At 40.8% G+C, this 19,244-nt stretch overlaps 3 protein-coding genes across 6 annotated transcripts in view; 2 read left to right on the top strand and 1 right to left on the bottom strand.

The window, feature by feature from the left end:
- PLGRKT (plasminogen receptor with a C-terminal lysine) overlaps positions 1-3,489 on the top strand; it is a gene marked incomplete at both ends in the record, with an annotated part of 29,876 nt that extends 26,387 nt beyond the window's left edge. The window contains 2 exon segments of the mRNA XM_084224707.1: positions 1,926-1,951; positions 3,329-3,489. Coding sequence (XP_084080833.1) covers positions 1,926-1,951; positions 3,329-3,489 — 187 coding nt within the window.
- A 277-nt stretch (positions 3,490-3,766) lies between these two features.
- Positions 3,767-6,481, top strand: LOC311165332 (relaxin-3-like; the record flags this gene model as incomplete). Its single annotated transcript, XM_084225217.1, has 2 exons — positions 3,767-3,983; positions 6,114-6,481. 2 exons carry the CDS (start codon positions 3,767-3,769, stop codon positions 6,479-6,481), a joined length of 585 nt encoding a protein of 194 aa, XP_084081343.1.
- Positions 6,482-13,602: 7,121 nt separating this feature from the next.
- Positions 13,603-19,244, bottom strand: part of JAK2 (Janus kinase 2) — an 89,598-nt gene continuing 83,956 nt past the window's right edge. For 3 of the 4 annotated variants that reach the window (XM_084225955.1, XM_084225956.1, XM_084225957.1), the window contains one exon: positions 13,603-17,761. In XM_084225955.1, the coding sequence (XP_084082081.1) occupies positions 17,654-17,761 (108 nt within the window). In that variant the 3' untranslated portion in view covers positions 13,603-17,653. The remainder of the gene's footprint in view (positions 17,762-19,244) is intronic. The other variant, XM_084225958.1, reaches the window with a different exon arrangement.

Genomic DNA, 19,244 nt, shown 5'->3' with positions numbered 1-19,244 from the left:
TTTATTGTCCTTATTTTTTACTGTTTGTCTTGCTTTTGTTTTTTGAAAAATGCATGGTTTTGTTGTGAAGATGCTCGTTCCTTGTTGCAGAGTTAGCTATTCTACTGCCAGTGTATTAATCAAAATGCTTGCATGTGCTATGCACAGTCATATCTGTGACACAGTGACAGATACAGAATAATTGAATGGTATAACTTCCTTCAGAGGACAGTGAAAGAAAACGGGCTTAGCAGTGGCAAGGTTTACTTTGGGGAAACACATGTTTACAGCACAAGTTGCCCACGTTCATCATATTTGTTATAGAAATAAATAAAGTGCCTAAAACATCCTGCTCCTTTCTGTCATTTGCGCTCAACTGGCCTCAGCTGTTAGACTTACTTTAATATATCACAACAACTGTCTTTGTTTCCATGAACCCCACGGAAAAAAAGGAGAGCAATTCTAGGGGGAGCCTGTTCTCGCCTGAAGGCACTGCTCTTACCACCTTAATTCTGTTGGGTTTTTCTGGTTATTATGTCTGATAGCTATATATCCTGAATCAGTATCATTTGGAGCAGGATTGTTCTGGAAAAGGGAGAAGTCAGTCATTGTTAGGATGCCAAAATTAACCTGTTTGTGTTCTAATTGTAAGTATGAACCCAAATGAGTGCATGCCAGCTGCAAGCCACAAGTGCCTCCACCTCACTGTTGTTTATCTGGTTGTGATATTATGTATGAGCATTGAGGAGAAACAAGCAAAGTTGCTTTGGAGAGTCTAGGTTGGGCCCCTTCCTTACAATAAGGAAAGTTGAAGATCACAGCCCCTTCCTACATGCTTTGGAGTTATTTTATTGCTGACTGCATGTCACTGCTTTTAAAAGAAAGGGAAAGCATTTATGTGGATGTATACAAACAAGATTGTTTCTGCATTATTATTTATTTTCTTAATCAGCCTTGGACTTCATAATGCAAAAATGCATGGATTTCTTAACTTTTTCAATTATGAGCTTTCTTAAGATTGAACTGTTTTCTAAACTGCACAATCTTCTGATGAAGGTAACTGGATAATGCTCATGCTTGGTCATGATGCAGTGGTATTATATAATATATATATAACATTGATGCTATATATAACAGCATATATATAACATTGTATATATAACATTGATGCAGTGGTGTTTCCCATTTGTTGCAGAATCCTCTATGGTATTAAGCAAACCTTAGAAATGCTGTAAGTTCATGCTTGGACAGCTTTCAAAAACTAAGTTGTCCTTGCAGCAGTGAATTGCATGAATTTGAAATAAAGTCTTGGGAAAATGTCTAATAAAATCAGTAAGTTTTTGTCTTACTGCTGATCTTCTTTGTCTGGCATTTGTGAGTCATGGGCATAAGGCTTTATTTCAAGGTATTCAAGGCTACTTAGATATTTTTAAAGGATATCTTTTTTTTAGCCCCCATTAACTTCTGTTTTCATGCAACTTCCTTTACCTTCTATAAACTTTGCTATTGCTCAACAGATTAATAATTTAGTGCAAGGAGAGAAGTAATACAATTATCTTCACCTTTTTAAAAGAAATTAAAAGATAAAAAATACTTGCATTGAGCCAGTATACTGGATGTACTTGCCTTGAAACATTCTACAGATCATGAATGGAAATTAGTTTCTTTGCTCTACTGTTGTTTATTCTTCTTTATAAAACAAACAGTAAGAAGTTATATTAGTTACTTCAGATTTGTTAAATTTCTATTATTAATCTTCTTCTGCATGTTTGTTTTGAATAGTAGTTTTTCTAGTCGCTCAGGAGGTACTATCCTTCTTGCCTTGTCCTGGTAGTGCTTTTTCACATTACTGCACCTTTTCAGACACTGAAAACAAATCTGTTGTCTAGAAGATTACTTAAAGTCCATGCAGAAGTCCACCTGGTGTGACTTTTTCTGCTTTTCAGAAAAAGCCTGCGACCACAAGATCAAGGTACTGCTCTCAAAATTCAAGTTGTAATCACCCCTGCACAACTTCTGTCTGTACCAATACCGTAGGTAAGACTTCAGCTGAGGGAGGAACAGATCAAGGTTTTGTTCTTCAGGAATTTCAGATTAGCAGACTCCACTTCTGCAGATTGCATCCTAGCAACATTCTGGATAATGGTGCCTACTGTTGAAGAGGTACTACTGTTTAAACACTTAAGACTGGACCAAAAAGAAAACTGTCTGGATTTTGGCTGGGGAGGATTTTAATTTTTAGTTTGGCTGGGGTAGATTTTAATTTTTTCAGTGACTGCTATTGGTCTTTTGGATTTGTGCTGAACACATAGTTCATAACAGAGAGATGTTTTTGTTATTGCTGAACAGATAAGAGCCAAGGCCCTTTCTGCTTTTGGTACTGCCACACTGGTCAGGGAACCGGGGGTGCTTGTGAGGAGATACAGCCAGGACAGATGACCCAAAATGACTAAAGGGGTATCATGCTGGTATATGAAGAGGGGGGAAATGGAAAGTCCTTCCCCAGTCATACTGATGAGGGAATTAGTGAGTGGCTGTGTGGGGCTTGGTCGCTGGCTAGGGTTAAACACAACAACTTTGCTCGCTATTTTAGCCCTCCACAACCTTGTTCTACATCCAGCAAAGCGTAAAACACCCAAGTCCTCCTTCAAGAAGAGAGTGGAGTCTGTAACTTCTCTGCCAGCACAAGTGAATCATACACCTTTGTACACTAGTCTGAAGATGTCTTCTCTGTGCTCTCCTTCTAGATTGGGTTTTGAGGGTTTTTTTAATACGCCAACAATACTCAAGTATTGAAAGCGTAGCCTTCATGTGAAAGGATCTATAGACAACAGCTTCAAAGGATTTTAAGAGAGATTAACTTTTCTGGTTCTTCACAGTATGACTTCTTATAAAAGGTGACAGCAAGCACTTCTTGTCCTGTTGTGCTGAGGGAAAAAACCAAAAAACAACCAAGCCAACAAATCCAGAGTGCATAGTTCTGTGTGGAGTCAAAAGACCACTACCCTTGTCAGCAAGAGCCTGCTGGGTCCTATTTGGGAGACACACAGATGTGGAGCTCCAAATCTCTAGGATGCCCACACTGGTATCTCTGACACTTGGATGTCTATGGCTATCACTGAACTCAGGCCTCCAGTACAAGAAACCTGAGAGGAGTCCAGGCTTTGAAATGCCCCTTCGAGTACCAACAGCTGAAGTACTTCCTTGAAAGCGCATTTCCCTCACTTCACTTGTTTCTGTCTTTTACGTCAGACAACATTTTTAAGACACAGATGCAGTTATGGAGAATCTAGAACTACAATGGAAGAAACCAGTCGAAATTGAGTTTTCCACGTTTTCAAAACAACAGGAAAGGGCATTGGCACTGCTTTCTGGCCACGAACAGGAACAGCTGAAGCCCAGAGCCGGCTGAGGCCGAGGGCCGGCGTGTCTCCGGGAAGGTGTGGGCCGGGAGCCCGAGGAGGGAGGCCGAAGGTGAGGCACGGCGGCGTGAAGAGCCGAGACAGCTAGCAGGGACAGAAAGAGGGGAAGGCGCTGCCCAAGGGCTCCTCGACGGCTGTTTGAGGCACAGGGACCGCCCGGCGGGAGACGACAGCCGCGACACCGGGGAAGGGGAGGGGGCTCGGGGCCGGGGCCGGGGCCGGGCGGTGACTCAGCGCCGACCGCAGCGCATAAAAGGCGAGCGGCGGGCAGCGGCGGGGCTGGGCTGGGCTGGCCGCCGCGGTCGGGGGCGTTGTGGCGGCCGTCGGGTCTGCTGGGAACGCGCCCGCGGGACGGGGACGGCGCGATGGGGCTGGCCAAGCTGCGACTGCTGTGCGCCGCCGTGGCACTGCTGTGCGCGGCACCGCCGGGGCATCGCGGCGCCGTGCTGCCCGCGGGCGAGGGGGACGGGTACGGGGTGAAGCTGTGCGGCCGCGAGTTCATCCGCGCCGTCATCTTCACCTGCGGCGGGTCCCGCTGGAAGCGGCTCTCCCTGCTGGCGGTGGAGCCGGCGCCCGCGGCCGGTGAGTGTCCCAGGAGCGAGCCCGGAGGGCAGGCGGCTGTCGGGGCGTTTCGCTCGCTGCCGAGCGACGGCCGGCGAGGGGGGCTGGAGGGAACGGGAGGGAATGGGGAAGGGCGAGCTCCCCGCGGCGCCTCTCGCTCCTCCCGCCCTGAGCCGCTGAGGGAAGATCCCCGTCCCTCTCTCGCTTTCCCTCTAGATCCTAGCCGGCAGTTCCGAGACTTTTGGAAGGACGTCCTGAGATTCAGAGGGAAAGGGACGGCAGGCGCTGGGGCGTTATTTGCCGGGATAATCCGCAAAGTTTTTGGTCAGTTCGGAGTTACCGCGCGGTTTACTGCGCAGGGCTGCCGGCTGCACAGGAGCTTCTACTATAAAATCCCACAAAGTCACACTTTTCCCCTCTTTTGGCCTTGTGGGGAGGTCTCATGCGCCCTGGGGAGCGGTGGGGAATGCCTGTCTCCATGGCTTCTCTCCCTTCCCAAGGCTCCGTAATTCCTCGGGCGGCGGAACCAAGTGGGGCTCCTGCCGGGGTTTCCCTCCCGGACGGGAGCCCCGGGGCCGGGGCCGCGCTGCCCGTCAGAGCTCCCGGGATGTGCGGGAGCGCCACGGACGGGGTTATCACTCTCCGGTGCTTCTCTGCATCCAAGAGTTGGCGCGTTGGGGAGCACGGACTCTGGTGCTCCGGGTTACAACCTTTGCGCTGTGTTCTCAAACTGCGGTAAATGTAACTGTAATTTTAAGTGATTGCTCTAATTTATGTTGATATTTTGAGTACTGAAAAATAAGGTTTTTTAAATGCAAAAGTTGTAATTATGACTAAAACGTGCGATGGAAGAGATTATTTTCTTCTGATTAAACACACTTTAGTGAAATAACCTAAGACTTCAGGCAGCTAATGAAGCTGGGTTGTCTGGGAATTTTTGCCACTTTTTTTTTATCCCCAACAGGTCGAGTAAAAGATAAAACCTTTGTAATTATAACAAATTACTTGCATACAGTCTTTGTGGGGATTATGTCCTTTCCCAGCAAATTCTGTTTTCCTTCGTGTTAACAGCAGCTTCTGAGAACAGTCACTATGGAACCTCCCCAATGCTGCATGAAGTCTAACTAGAAGACTTCTCCACCCCAGAAGACTATTAAATGGCAGCCACTGTCTAATTACTAAAGTAGCTACAGCTACTTTAATTTTTGCACATACTCAGGCTGCTGTTCTATCTGAAAAATAGGTTCTATATACTAATCAGGCGTATTTAACTAAATACAAAAGTTGCTGGATATTCTCATGTTCTTCCAGCTTTCTGAAACAACAACCCACCCCCCCCCCAAAAACAAACAAACAAAAAAACCCCAAAAAACCCACCTGTATTAACAGCATTAAAATCACAAGACAAAGACTCACTGTGGATTATTTTAAAATTAGGACTTGAAGAAGCTGTTTTTATGCACATTAGCTGAAGTAAGCAATGCCACTTGCCTTGCAGAAGTAAAATCAAGAGAAACAGTGTAAGGTGAAAGGAAGTAGGGCTGTATTTTTGAGAACACTTTAGTCAGTGAGATGAAGCATGTCCTAAGTAAATTCTGCAAGCCCTTGATATGCCACGGGAAATGAAAGAAATTAGAGGAAAGCATCAGTTAAAATAGCTATAGAAAAATGCAATCTAGGAATCAGTTTACATACAGTCTTTGCTTATTTAGTCCTTCCTACATTTGTCCTTCAGATGATGCTACTTTCTGTGATTGTGCACAGGAGAGGAGGGGGTCTGATCTAATTCATCCAACACAAGACACAGCTCTGTCGTGTTTCTGGGTACATGCCTTTACAACAAAATTCTGTTTCTGTGGAAAAATTGAGACTTCTCCATCAATAACACTGCGGTTGTGACAGGATGCCTTTACTTCAGTTACAGTTGTTTCTGTGCTCTCTGCATGTCTAACAGGAGGTATAGACTTTAAAACATAGATTTTGCTACAAGTAAGTCATGGTGTGGAGACTCTCAATTACTGACAGTTCTCCTACATAATAGTGTTTCACTTATTACTAACTGAATGGGTTTTGTTGCTATTTCTTAGAGCTGTGTAATCCTTTTGATGATCCTTTAGTCTGAATTTAAGATAAGTCTTCTCTTTAAAACAGATTCTGCACAAACAGCAAGTAACAAACTACTGGGAAGCTTCAACCTGCAATCAGTTTTGGATCCTGAAGTGGAGCAGCTGCAGAGAAGCAGCCCATTTCTTGGATGGGAGATGTTTAAGGACTTGTATAGTTTAAATTACTATAATGAATATGTACCTGTGGCAGGTGACTTAAAAAAACTTGTCCGCCAGGTAGAGGAAGCTGTTCAGAAGGACAGGGGGGGAACAGGAAATGCAAATCCTGTGGAATCAAGCAGCTACGTTTGGGCCAGGTATCCCAGAAGAAAACGGGAGTCTCTGGGTTTGGCAGGAATGTGTTGCAAATGGGGCTGTACAAAAGCTGAAATTAGTACTATATGCAGAGTTTAAAATCCTCTCTACACTTATGCATGAAATCAGTGTTTGTTGCAGTACTACTTGATTGATTACTTCATGGAGGAAGAAGACTCTTGCTGTATTTTATCTTGTCTATATGTGCCAGTCAATATAGCTGGTTTTCTTTTAAAAAAACCCCAAAACAACAAAACAAACAAAACATAAATGTAATTGCAATGAGTTTGTTTTGCTGCAGTAACTTCTAATCTATATTTTTTACTAAGTCTTTTCATTTTAATGTTGAGCCTTTACACTTATATTACGAATGTATTATATCTTTGTAACACTTTAAGAAGAACTTCAATATTTCAATAAAATGTAATTATACTAAGTGTTGCCAAATTATTGTTCCTCTGTCAAAATAATGAACGTAGAATCATAGAATGGCTTCTATTGGAAGGGACCTTAAAGATCACCTCATTCCAAACCCCTGACACAGGCAGAGATACCTTCCCCTGGATGTTGTTCAGAGCTCCATCCAGCCTTGGCCTTTAATACTGCCAGGGATGGGGCATCCACAGGTTCTCTGGGCAATCTCACCTCACAGGGAACAATTTCTTTTTCAATATCTAACCTAAATTCTCCACCTTTTAGTTTGAACTGCTTATTTCTACTGCTACTAAGTTTCTAATGAAGAGTCCCACCAGCTTTCTTGTAACATCCAACAATAATAAAATAGTACTCATGGTACAAAGCTGTAGAGAAAGAATATTTTGCCACTTGAAATCCCACTTGACACTGACTCAGCTTGCTGATTATTTTGACCACAATTCTGTAAGTGCAGAATTGTTTTTATGCAGTGTAATCTTTATAGAAACTTTATACTGCAACACAACACTTGCAGCTTGCATTTTTTTTTTATATTTATGTCTAGGCTTAAATAGTTAAGAGTATTAACACTTCAGTCATTCTTTGTTTACTTTACTTCCCCATTTCTTCCCTACTGATGCTGAGTGAGTGCTGGATGTGCATCAAGTAACTTGCTGTACAGACACTCAGACATCTTTCTGTGCGTTCTTGAAGGATGCTGGTCTACACTAATTCAGATGTACTTCCAAGTTGCTAATTGCCACTGTATTTATGAATAGCTTATTTATTCCTTGCAGTTTCTAATCATTTTGCCTTCCTGCATGCTTTTCTCAGCAGTAAAAATGTTGTATTTCTAGCAATATATTGAGGGGTTTGGGATTCCTGACCTCTGTGATGCTCAGGGTAAGTTTGTAGCAGCAGTTGATTGGGAGTATGCTTCAGGGCTTAGGCTGTGTGGTTGGTGCCTTTGGCTTGGTTCTTCAAATTATCTTTTGACAAGTATTCCTTGATTAGACTACTGCTCTCCGCAATTATTGCATATTTTTTTAAATTTCTTTTCTTAAGATATTCTTGTTAGTGCAGCAATTAGGCATCTATCAATCCTTTTTATTTTTTTTAAGACATGAGTTTCAGTCAGTAGAGATTAGGCAGAATGGATATTCAGTATGAATGCTGTTATCTTCCACATGAAAAGAACCATCTCTTCTGTCCTTGTAACAATATTTATGAAGAAATGAGCCATCTTCTTAAACATCTTAGTTGTAGTGACTCTAAGATGCTTTTTGCCACTCTGAGTGGAAACAGCAACTGTGTAACATAGTTTTGGGTGGGTTTGTTTTTGCAACAGATTAGCTAAATGTCTATAGCTTGGCTTCCAGCAACTTCTTCTCACAGATAGTTTTGGGCTTGGGTTTTGATTAGGATTTCCTAGAAGATTACAGGAGGGGTTTGAGGGGAAGTATTCCTTATTTTTGAGCAGTTTCGAGAATTTTTGGAGTTAAGATTACTTATTACTAAGGTGAGGAATAAGGGGTAGATAGAATCTCTACAAAAAGCCAAAATATATAAAAATTCCATACGAGAAAAAAGTGAAAATAATCCTGTATGCATTTGTCTTGCTAGAAAACTCTCCCCCAAGCTTTTGAAAAGGAGTATTGGAGAAGGCCAATGGTTTTAGCCAGTAAATTATTATGGCAGACTGGAGTGAAACAAAGATGTAGTTAAAACCTTAAATTTGTGAGTTTAAGCCTTGAATGGAACAATCTGGAGTTTAGCTTGCTGGGTTAGATGTAAGCCATTGGTAAAACTATAAATAGTGTAAGTGAAAATAGTGTTTGAGTGGAAGTGTTTCAGGCTGAGATGGAATTATAAATAGAAAAATCAGTCTTTATCTGATATAAACAGGCTTTTCTCAGAGGTATGAGTCAACCCAGAGAAAAGGTAAAATTTGTGTTTTCATTTGGTTTCTCTAATAGGCCTTGTCATAGTCTGTAACAACTTTAGCAGGAAAGCCATGGCAAAGGCAGATGGCACAGACAAAAATTAAGTCTGTGTTTTAGAGTAAGAAAGTATTTGTGTACATATTACAGTGTGCAAAGGGTTCCCTTCCCTTCCCTTCCCTTCCCTTCCCTTCCCTTCCCTTCCCTTCCCTTCCCTTCCCTTCCCTTCCCTTCCCTTCCCTTCCCTTCCCTTCCCTTCCCTTCCCTTCCCTTCCCTTCCCTTCCCTTCCCTTCCCTTCCCTTCCCTTCCCTTCCCTTCCCTTCCCTTCCCTTCCCTTCCCTTCCCTTCCCTTCCCTTCCCTTCCCTTCCCTTCCCTTCCCTTCCCTTCCCTTCCCTTCCCTTCCCTTCCCTTCCCCAGAACTTCCCTCTCCTGTGACACTAGGCTGTATTTTCCAGTGCTTTCTTTGCAATGTAGCCAAAGGTGACAATTATGTGTCACTCAGTTGGAACAGGTCCTGAGGATGCCATCTGCCAACTGTGCACATCACTTGGTGTCCAGAGGTACTTTTATACGATGAGAAGTAAGTCTTTAATGTAAAATCAGGTTGTCTGACTATTTGGGTGGGTAAAGCAAACACACTTTGAAGCAAACATACTTTGGAGCAGACAGCTCAAAATGTAAAATAATGATTGAGTTGGGTATTGATCCAGATAGCAGAGCACAACAACGCTGTCTCTGCTGGAAGTGCCTTTGGGAGTGCTACCATGTGTATCCAGCAGCACAAACATGAGAACAGCAGTTTAAGGGATCACATTCTGCTTACCATCACAACTGTTCAAAAACATACACTTTTAAATGAGGAAAAAATTGAGGGGTTTTTCCAACATTTCTTTCACAGACAAATTAGGTATTGAGGAAAACATTGTTTTAGCAACTTGCTGCTTACAGAAATTCCTTACAGTCCTGTTGATTAAGTCTTAGTGTACAGGAAGGGTCCAATTTCTGGATAATCTATTAAGATGTGTGAGCCAACTTCTGAACAGCTATTTTTAGTTGATGAGTATCATCAGCTAAAGAGGTATACCAGCACATTCCCATATTAGTGCTGCCATTTGTGTCTCCTTGAGTCTATTCTGAATGTTTTGGGGAATTTTCTTCACTATGGGTGTAGTCTGATGCAGGTCTGACTATGACCTCCTAGAACAATGCTCAAAGACATGGGAGCAATTCAGGGCAGTATGTAATAACAGGTTTCTCAGCTCTGTTCCCTGCTATTTCCTTGTTTTAAATCTGGTGGAAAACTCTTAATGCAATTATGCAATGTGTTAATTGCCGTAAGAGCCCAGTACCTCAAGTAGTGATGATATGTAAGAACATAGACAGAATGCTAAATGGGCTACAGAGACTGTGCAGCAAGTCCCAGAGACTTGAAAGACACATCTCCCTCCTAACTGTAGTCCTGTTTGGCCAGTTCTTTATTTTGCCAGTTGTTTAAACCATGGAGGAAAATGTCCAGATTCACGAGTTACTGAAGATGTTCTGTCCATTTTTTTTTCTTTTTTAGCCTCCACTTGCAGGCAGGAAAGACATTGACATTAATTTTTGCCTTCTGGCAGAGCTGGAGACAGACCTACAGTTAGCACTCTGAGTTTTAGGGGGAGTTCTTGAGACTACCGTGTTTCCTACTCAGCTGGCAGTAGAGAAATTACTGTAGAAAATGACAGCTCCTTTCCTAGTCAGCAAATGGAACATGGATAGATTTGCATCCCACCTCCTATTCTGCAGTCACTCACCTGTAAAAGCAATTAGCTCAAAGGGGGTCTGTTCCTACTTTATGCCACACTGTCACCACACATTGGGTGAATTCTATTCATCACACAGCTTTCATCTGTCTTGGGTACAAACACCTGGGAAACCTCGGGTCAAACCAATGAGGAAACTTAGTCTGACTGGGTGTGAGTGCAGAGAGACAAGGGGGCACCTACCAGCTCTCTGGAGATGCCCACTATGGAGGGGCTTTGATCCCAGCTGTGGAAGCATCTGCTCACACCTGAATGGCCAGTCTGGGAAGCTCCTTAACACAATAATCTCTTAAATTTTATCTTTCAGTCTAAATTTAACTATAAACTTAGATTACAGATAAACTAAATTAGTTGACCTGAAGAGGTAGTTGGAGATGCAGAAGATCCCCATGACACAGTCTGCTGCTGTCAATGGAGAGGCCACTAGGAAGCAAGGCTCTTTACAGTGGTACATGGGAAGAGAACGAGAGAAAATACTGATAAAGTGAAACACGGAGGCACAGGCTGGAGATAAAAGGAGCCTTTAGCCCATAAGGGTAGTTTTGGCAGCAGGGCCATGACCCAGAGAAGTTGCTCTCAGTTCTGAGGAATTTTCAAGCCTGTCAGGGTAATGCCTGAAGGAGCCTGGTCTGACCCTACAGCTGAGCATACTATGTGTGGGCAGAGTGTGGGACAGAAGCCTTACCCAGCGTGCATTCCTCTGAGATTTCTCCTTCAGGAATGCTGACCAGATACAAAACAGTAATTGACATAAAGACTTAGATGTGGAAGGAAGTATTTTCCTGGTGTGGTCTTGAGGGAGCTAAACTGATACATCTTAGTTAATTATATACAAATATTTATTCATTGTATGATATTGTTCATTACATACTAGCAGATAACTAGCATTTATATATCTATACATACACTATAATTAGTTTATTGCATAGGAATAGAGACAAGGACAAGAAAGAGGACAGGAAACAAAAAATGGCTTGATGTCTTAGATTCAAAATCATGTCTTAATTGGCATGATAGATATTTGGTTGGATAGAGGACACAGGCACGTGTGACCTGTTCAGGAGACTATGACCTGTTTAAGACTAAAAGGCTATTTCCAGGATGTTTATTCTTAGATCAGAGGGACTTTTGGAAACTAGAGTGACTAAACATTTCTCAGTAAAAAGAATATTGCTGTCATGTAGGGGACTATGGTAGGCTGCAAATAAGGTTGTTAGTGGAGATGAGTCTTTCTCTGTGTGAACAAAGGACTTACCAGAAACAGAAAAGCTTCATACTATTGGGAAATTTAAATTACCATTTTGATGAGAAAGTGATACAAAAGGACGCAAATTACACAGAAAATTCAAGAAAGGTGTTGAAGCACTCCGCAGAAGATAGAGAAAACAACTGGAGGAAAGTGTGCTACTTAAGAAAAGATCTAGCTGAGAATGTGGACATAGTGGGCTGCAAGACCTAGGAAAAGATTTCAACCACCAGAGAGGAGAGGCTCTGTTGGTCGCAGTAAGGTGCAGAAAGCTCCCACAGCTTTACAGGAGCTTTGCCACCAGTGTGAAAACAGCTAAGAGCTGGAACAAAACAAACTTGGAAGATAGATCATCCATGTTGCACTGCTCATTTCTTTTTTTTTTTGGACTGCTGAGCTCAACTGTGTTTGGCACTGTTCCCCAGACTTGGCTTGGTCTCACGTGGCTAACTCCAGCACCAGTGGGGCTTGGCTTGGCGCAGCTGGAGCTTTAGGCTCTGCCCGGCTGCTTCTGCTCTGCCAGAGCCAGGGTGCTCACTTCACTGGGCCCAAAAGAACAGAGAAAGGACCAGGCTGACAGAGCAGGGCTGAGTCCACCAGGCTGATCCTGACACCTTCTCAGCTAGGGAACTTCCCCTTCTTGCTGATCCTTGCCTTTTCCTGCTGAAACCACATCCCCATTGAGATGTGCATGGTTTGCAGTAAACTGTGTCATCACACCCAGACAGCACTGAAAACTCCATCCCTGTTCCCTGTAATCAGGACGCTGTGAAATGTGTGCTGCAGCCCAGCAGATCAAGCAGGTAAACCCTTGTGGTATGCTGGATGATGGTCAAAACAAAAATACAGGGGGGGGTCTGCAGATCCATCACACCACACTCACCCAAACCCGCCAAGGTGAGCACTACATGCTTACAAACAGCAGCACAACCACTGGATGGCTGGAGAGGTGCCCTGTGCCTCATGCCACCGCCTGGAACTTCACCTTGGCCCTCGAGAAGCAAGTCCAGTTGGGACATGACAGCCCTGACAGAAGTCAGGTGGACAATGGGACTAATTTCAAAAACAGCCTCACAGACATCTGGACCAGAGAGCATGGTATTGAGTGGGTGCCCTGCCCAAACAAAACCTCCATGTACTGTGGAAGGGAGCAAAGTCCCTGTGGTCCACATGGGGAATGTGTTAGGGAAAACTGTCTGGACTAGTCCTGCCTCAAGCAAAGGCAAACTCATCTGTGGGACTGGTTTTGCTCGAGGACACAGGTGTACTTGGTGGGTAACACCAAGGGACCCACGAATGCTTTTGATAAAAGCATTCAACTCTGTTCAAGGTAAGTGGTGGTAATTTTCATTAGAAGTGGTGGTAATTTTCCCGTTAAGTTAAGCAAAGTCAAATGGGAAGATGACAAAGTAATAAAAATCAAGACATTAGAATTTCTGAGAAATTTAAGAAATGTAAGGTAGTGTAAGGTCTGTCTTACAGACTTGCATCTCTTTAAATACTGAGAACGAAAGGAAGTGTTTCTTCATCCCAAATGAATTTGCTTAGTGACAATCTTCATTAAAAAAGAGATTAAAAGCCCTCAGTCTTATTGTTTAGGTAACACCTTTACTTTGGTACATCTAAGTTTCTTTCAGGGGACAAATGCTTAACATGGCTGTTCTAGGAAGGTCGGTAAGTTTTATGTGCCGTGTTCTACCTCATCAAATAGAACAGCTGCCTTCATGGAACAGCAGTGATTTAAATACCAGTAACAAATTTTAGTGTACAAAAGAAAATGTTGGCAGGCATGTGTCATCCATTGTATTCAGTTTTTTTATTTTCACTATCCAAATGCAAAAAGAAACACACAGTTAAGTTTCAGGTATGGATACACAGTTTTCTAAAAATATCCCTTTCAGGTTCTCTTCACTAAACCATGTGTTCAAATGTATACATTTCAATCATAAGTGGCAGGTATCTTTTCCTTCCCGCTCCCTACCACCAAGGGACTTTTTCTACTTTAATATAAAGTACTGTAAACCTCTTATTCACAAAGAAAAACTCAGAACAAAACTTCTTAGTCAAACATCTTTTCAGAATTGTTATCTGGCATGGCACAACATTTAGTAGTTTATTTTGATATAGTAATTATTGAAATTTTTTCAGCCAGGTTTGGTGTCCGTGAATATTTCAGACTTAAGGCAGACAACACACAGTTTAGAAATATATTAGCACATATTTGTCACGGTATGGCATTTTCAGTAAAAAAATCTATCAGCTTTTCATAATTCATTGTGCATTTCACATTTCAGAAAGCTTTTCCCATGCTGAACATTGTCCTTCTTACTTTAGTCTTGTTATTCTACACCTCTACTTTTGCTCTCAGAACTCAAACCTCTAGGTGTTTGTGATCCTACATTCCTGAAAAGCTCGCTTTCTTTACACAAGAATTACATTTCTTCATACTTAATACAGTAACATCTTTTCCCATACATTTCAGGGCAGCTGGTCAACCTCTCAACCAAAAGCAACAATGAAAACTTTAATTTTGGGGAAAAAATATAATTCTTACATATACTTTCACAGTTGTATTCATCAGCACATTTAACAACAATTACCTCAACTATGGAAGTTTTTAACCAGTACTAGGACTTGACAAGAACATGTGTTTCTTTTCCTGAAAATTCATTTCTCCTCTGGCTTACTACATGACTGTTGCAAGTTTGTGGAATACTGTGTGGAATATATTTAAAAACTAACTTTGAAACTTAACATATTTATACTGATAGACAACAAATCAATACTACACAACACAATACTTGATTGCAGAGATTCTATAAGATACGTTGTGCACTTATTAAAAAATTCTTTCACTTCCAATGTAAGTGCAAAGCAGTAGTTAATATTTTAATTCTACACTGCAGTAGCAGTCATGTATACATAAACCAGCACTTTTTCTACCAGCAAAATCAAACAGCATGTTGGGTAGCATAATGATTACACTAAAGTATTACAAATGCAATGCCAGCTGAAGACATTTTCTAAAACAAAGTACTTTGCCTACTAATACAAATGCCATGTAAAAATATGACATTATCAATGCTACTGTGGATCTGATAGCTTTCAAAATACAAAATACAGTGCTTTTTGGTGGTGTTGTTGTTTTGTTGGTTTTTTTAAAGGGTACACAACTGGCAGTAGCAAATTCAGCAAAATCACTACATTTACATCCTCAACAGCTTTTTGAGAAAGCCACCAGGTCTGCTCTGGGACCTAAATACTGACACTGCAGATGACTATACGTCTCCCAAGTCCTAAGCACTACTTGGTCCTATTCTCCCACCTAAGAACATTAATCCCAAGTGCTCAAGCCCTCTGCACAGGCGTCTGGTTGTTAAAAAAGACTGTCTCTGGCCAACAGCACACAATTACACTGCAGTGTAAAGAGATAGCTTTCTCTCAAAATGATATAGCATTAAAGTAAAACAAACAAACAAAACAAAACCAAACCCAAAACAAAACAAAAACACTCCACAAGACACTTAAAAATCATCCTTGAATTCACCACTACATTTACGCAATCAAACAGACTATGTAATTAGTCAAACTGTAGTAGAACAAGAAAAAGACCTTTAATTCACTTGAAAAATTAGCAGACTGGAAGATTTCTTCATTGCATTACACAAACTTCCCTGAGATTTTTACATAAATTATGTTTAGTCTACTATGTATTTGAAACCAGTGAGCTACTGAGTGTCATACACTGCAAATGTTACATAATTCCTGCATATGTTATTCAGCTAAAATGCTGTCTTGATACTTTAAAGCTTTATCTCCTTTGTTACAAAAATACACATACACATAACTGAGACTACAAATGCAAAGACATTTTTGCACAAAATTTCAAATCCTCAAAGCAATGTATAGAAATTGAGAAAACATGTTAAGTTGAACATAGCACTTCGAAGTTTTGCAGCTTAAAAACTGACTCTGAAATTGGTTTGAAAATCACCTATGCAAATGCTTGATGGCAAGAACACTAACAGAAATAGTTTTAAATGCAATGGGTAGAGAGAAGGTTCACGCTGCTCTCCGTGTTTAGCACTCTCTCGTACTTTAAATAATAATTTTGTAGGAGTGATTGTGGGAGAGAAACATCACAGTGGTACAAAATACTGCTATACTGGCACTATATTACACTAAGTAAGGATTTTTTTTTGTTTTGGTTTTTTTAGTTTTTTTTTTTTTAAAGCTGAGGTTCTTCAATTTCCAATAAGATGGATATAGTTAAGCACAGATATTAAGGAGGCTCCACAGTGAAAGTAACCTCTGTTTCACTAAGTCACTGCCACAAATTTTAAAAATGAACCCTTCATTTTAAATATAAGTCTGGATGTCAGGTCAGTTTGCCAAGCTGTATATCCCCTTAACTGAACTTCTCTCAGCAGAAGTCCAAAAAGAACAAGCATTATACTTTGCAAACAATAATGCTTAAGTAAAAACAAACAAACAAGATTATTTGAACTAAAAATAAACAAACCCTGCAATTATACTGCTTTGAAAGATGAGATTATCCCCAAGTTTTATGCCTCAAGGCAAAACCGAAGCATTCTCTTGTCCAAAAATTTTTGTTACTTATTTCAAAAGCTGAATTATACAGCATTCAGGTAGCTCTGATCTCCTCCCAGTTCTCAGTAACTGGAATCCTGTCCTTGCCCTCCGCTGAGTGTGGAGCAATTGCACTTTTAACTCCTCCTTCCAAACAGTCTCATGTTGGGTATTACCACAGAAATAAATAGGCTTGGGCCACTTCAATACAGAACAGGCTTGATGTGGTTGTGACTGGCCTTATCAGATACTGAGTTGTAAGTATTCTTTTTCTGTGCTGGAAGAAGATATTAAGATGACCATCTTAACAGCAAAGTGAGGAATTGTGAAAATGAGGACAATTTCTAGATTTTTAATTTTCAATTCATTCACTTATGACTGCATGAAAACTACAAGGATGGAAAGAAAAAAGAGCAGCATTTAAAAGCATTATACTTAGCTTTCCCTTATTTACACTGAAGACACAGTTGTGTGTAAAATGAATTCACTTCTATGTGTTATCACTGTATCTTCAATTCTATAAAGGCAATATAATACTCATCAAGGGAGGAGTAAGAATAAAAGGATAACATCTTTGTTTTTTTCATTTTTAAATTAAAAATTTTGCATTGATTAATAAGTTTTCTGTCTCTCCCAATAAAGCACAATTTGCTCCCTTTCCCTCAAAATACTTACAGTACCTCACACAGCTACATTTCTTTGGATATACTGCTGGCTGATAACTGATTCAGACAGGCACAGCAAACCACTTCTGTTTTGTTACACAGAGAAGCCAGTTCTGCATCAACAATGAAAAAATCATGAAACTGTATTAACAGACAAAAGTCTTTGTGCAACACACAAAATAGGGTGCCAAGTCACTATATACTCAGTGTAAAAGTATTTCTAGAAGTCTTTTCTGGGCATCTCTACTTCAATACAGAAATACACTGGGTTTTCATCTCTTAGTTTCATCACATTTTAAGTCACCTCTTTTTTGTACTGCCAAGTAAGGCAAATAATGGTGTTGCTGAATGACCACCCATTTTTTAATTTAGAAAAATAATTTCTTTCCCTATTGAGAATATCAACATGTTCTCAGAGTAACAAATATATCCTGATAAAAAAGCCCTAGCGGGATCCCTCAGTATGCAGATTGAGATAGGGTATTTGCCACACAGATTTTACTTCCAGCAAGGGTAAGATGCGTGCACATGTACATATGTCAAATATACACAGCTGACCAAGTACATTTTGTTCTGCATTCCAACTCATCCTCTGAAGGAGGGACAGTTTTCTCATCCACCCATGTTTTCCCTTATATGATCCACTCGCTGAGCAAGATCCCGAAAGGTGGGGCGCTGGGCAACATTATTGTTCCAGCATTCTTTCATGATAGCATAAATCTGGAGAAGAAAAAGAAAATTGGTAGTAGGTAAACAGATACCATAAATATTTACTTGAAACTAGACTAAAGAACATCCAGCTTAACTTTATGCTCCCAAACTACAGCTGCAGAAGAGTGTGCCTAAACTCTTGTGATACCCATCAGTGGCAATGCCCTGCTTGATCCCAGTGACAGCAAGAACTTAGGATAGGCGGCTCTGCAAAAGCTCTTACTATGAAAGACATTTTTTAAAAAGTTAGCATGAAAATTCACTCAGCTGTTTTTTGAAACTTCTACAAGATTTATGTTATTTTTCTAAGTTTTTATATTTCTTTATTGCTCTTTTTTTTTAAAAGCTCAAAAACGCTTTAACATAACAAACATCAGTAGGACCAGAAATCAGATTTACAAAGATAGTAATTCTAAATAAGACCTCCCCTGCAAAGTTAACATATACTTCTCCACATTCGTATATTAAATTCTTAATTATTCTTCATATATAGTCAGAAATAAGCAAAAAAGAGAAGTTATGTGCCAACTGAACTAACTTTGAAAGATATTTCTACTACAATAGTTACATGGCAACAGTTTTCTTTGTGCCCAGAGATGTACCTGATACCTGGTCTCATGCAACTTGCCAAGCTCCTCACCTGTACTCTTCTCACTCATTCAATCCAGATTGTTATTACCAATTTCTCATACTTTCAACGTTTTTTCACATATTACTTAAGAACCATCTGTACAGCTACCAGGAAAATATTAGAAACTGTTCCTTATCTTTTTCAGCAGATTTGAAACACCTGCACTGACCAAGCTTTAGAACCAAGTCTCAAGCAGCTTGTAAGCTGCAAGATAAGCTGCTGTAAGCTACAGGTATCTGGAAGATTTACTATCTGCGATGACTGGCCTTCCAGATCTAAAGGGGACGAATACAGCTTCTGACACAGAGACATTTCCATCTTGCTTTGATATCTGGAGAAATGTCAGACACCGAAACCTTTGGGTTAGTTACATACAGTTCCAGTAAAACAGATTATTTATTATCTTATACGTATGACATTCAGGTTATCTTCAAAAAGCCAAACCTTCGCAATTCAGCAGCTGCTGTACTGGTACATGAAATGCAAGAAAGGCTCTTCAAAGACTTCTCTTTCTATTCTCTACAGATTTTTTTCTTACCCCGTGGCTTCCTGCCTCACTTGTACCGTTCTTTCTCTCCTCTATTAGATCACTTGACCGTGACGTTTTCCCTTTCACCGATTTTAAAAGTATTATTTCTTGACCTATTGCCAAGTGTGCTTGACTTTAAATGGATGCAGCAATTACTCTGAGCTGGCAGTTACATATGTAAAAAACAACAACCCATAATAACTGTTTTCCTTCCATTTTTTCACTACTGATTCACCTCCACAGCCCAACCAGGTCAGTTTGACTGAACCAGGCTTTGTACACCCTGCTCTGAAGAGTAGAATACTACAGGACTTAGGAGCAGTATTAAAGTA

The sequence above is a fragment of the Fringilla coelebs genome, assembly GCF_963513975.1.
Source record: "Fringilla coelebs genome assembly, chromosome: Z".
Taxonomy (NCBI): Eukaryota; Metazoa; Chordata; class Aves; order Passeriformes; family Fringillidae; genus Fringilla; species Fringilla coelebs.
This window is presented reverse-complemented; position numbering and strand designations above follow the sequence as displayed.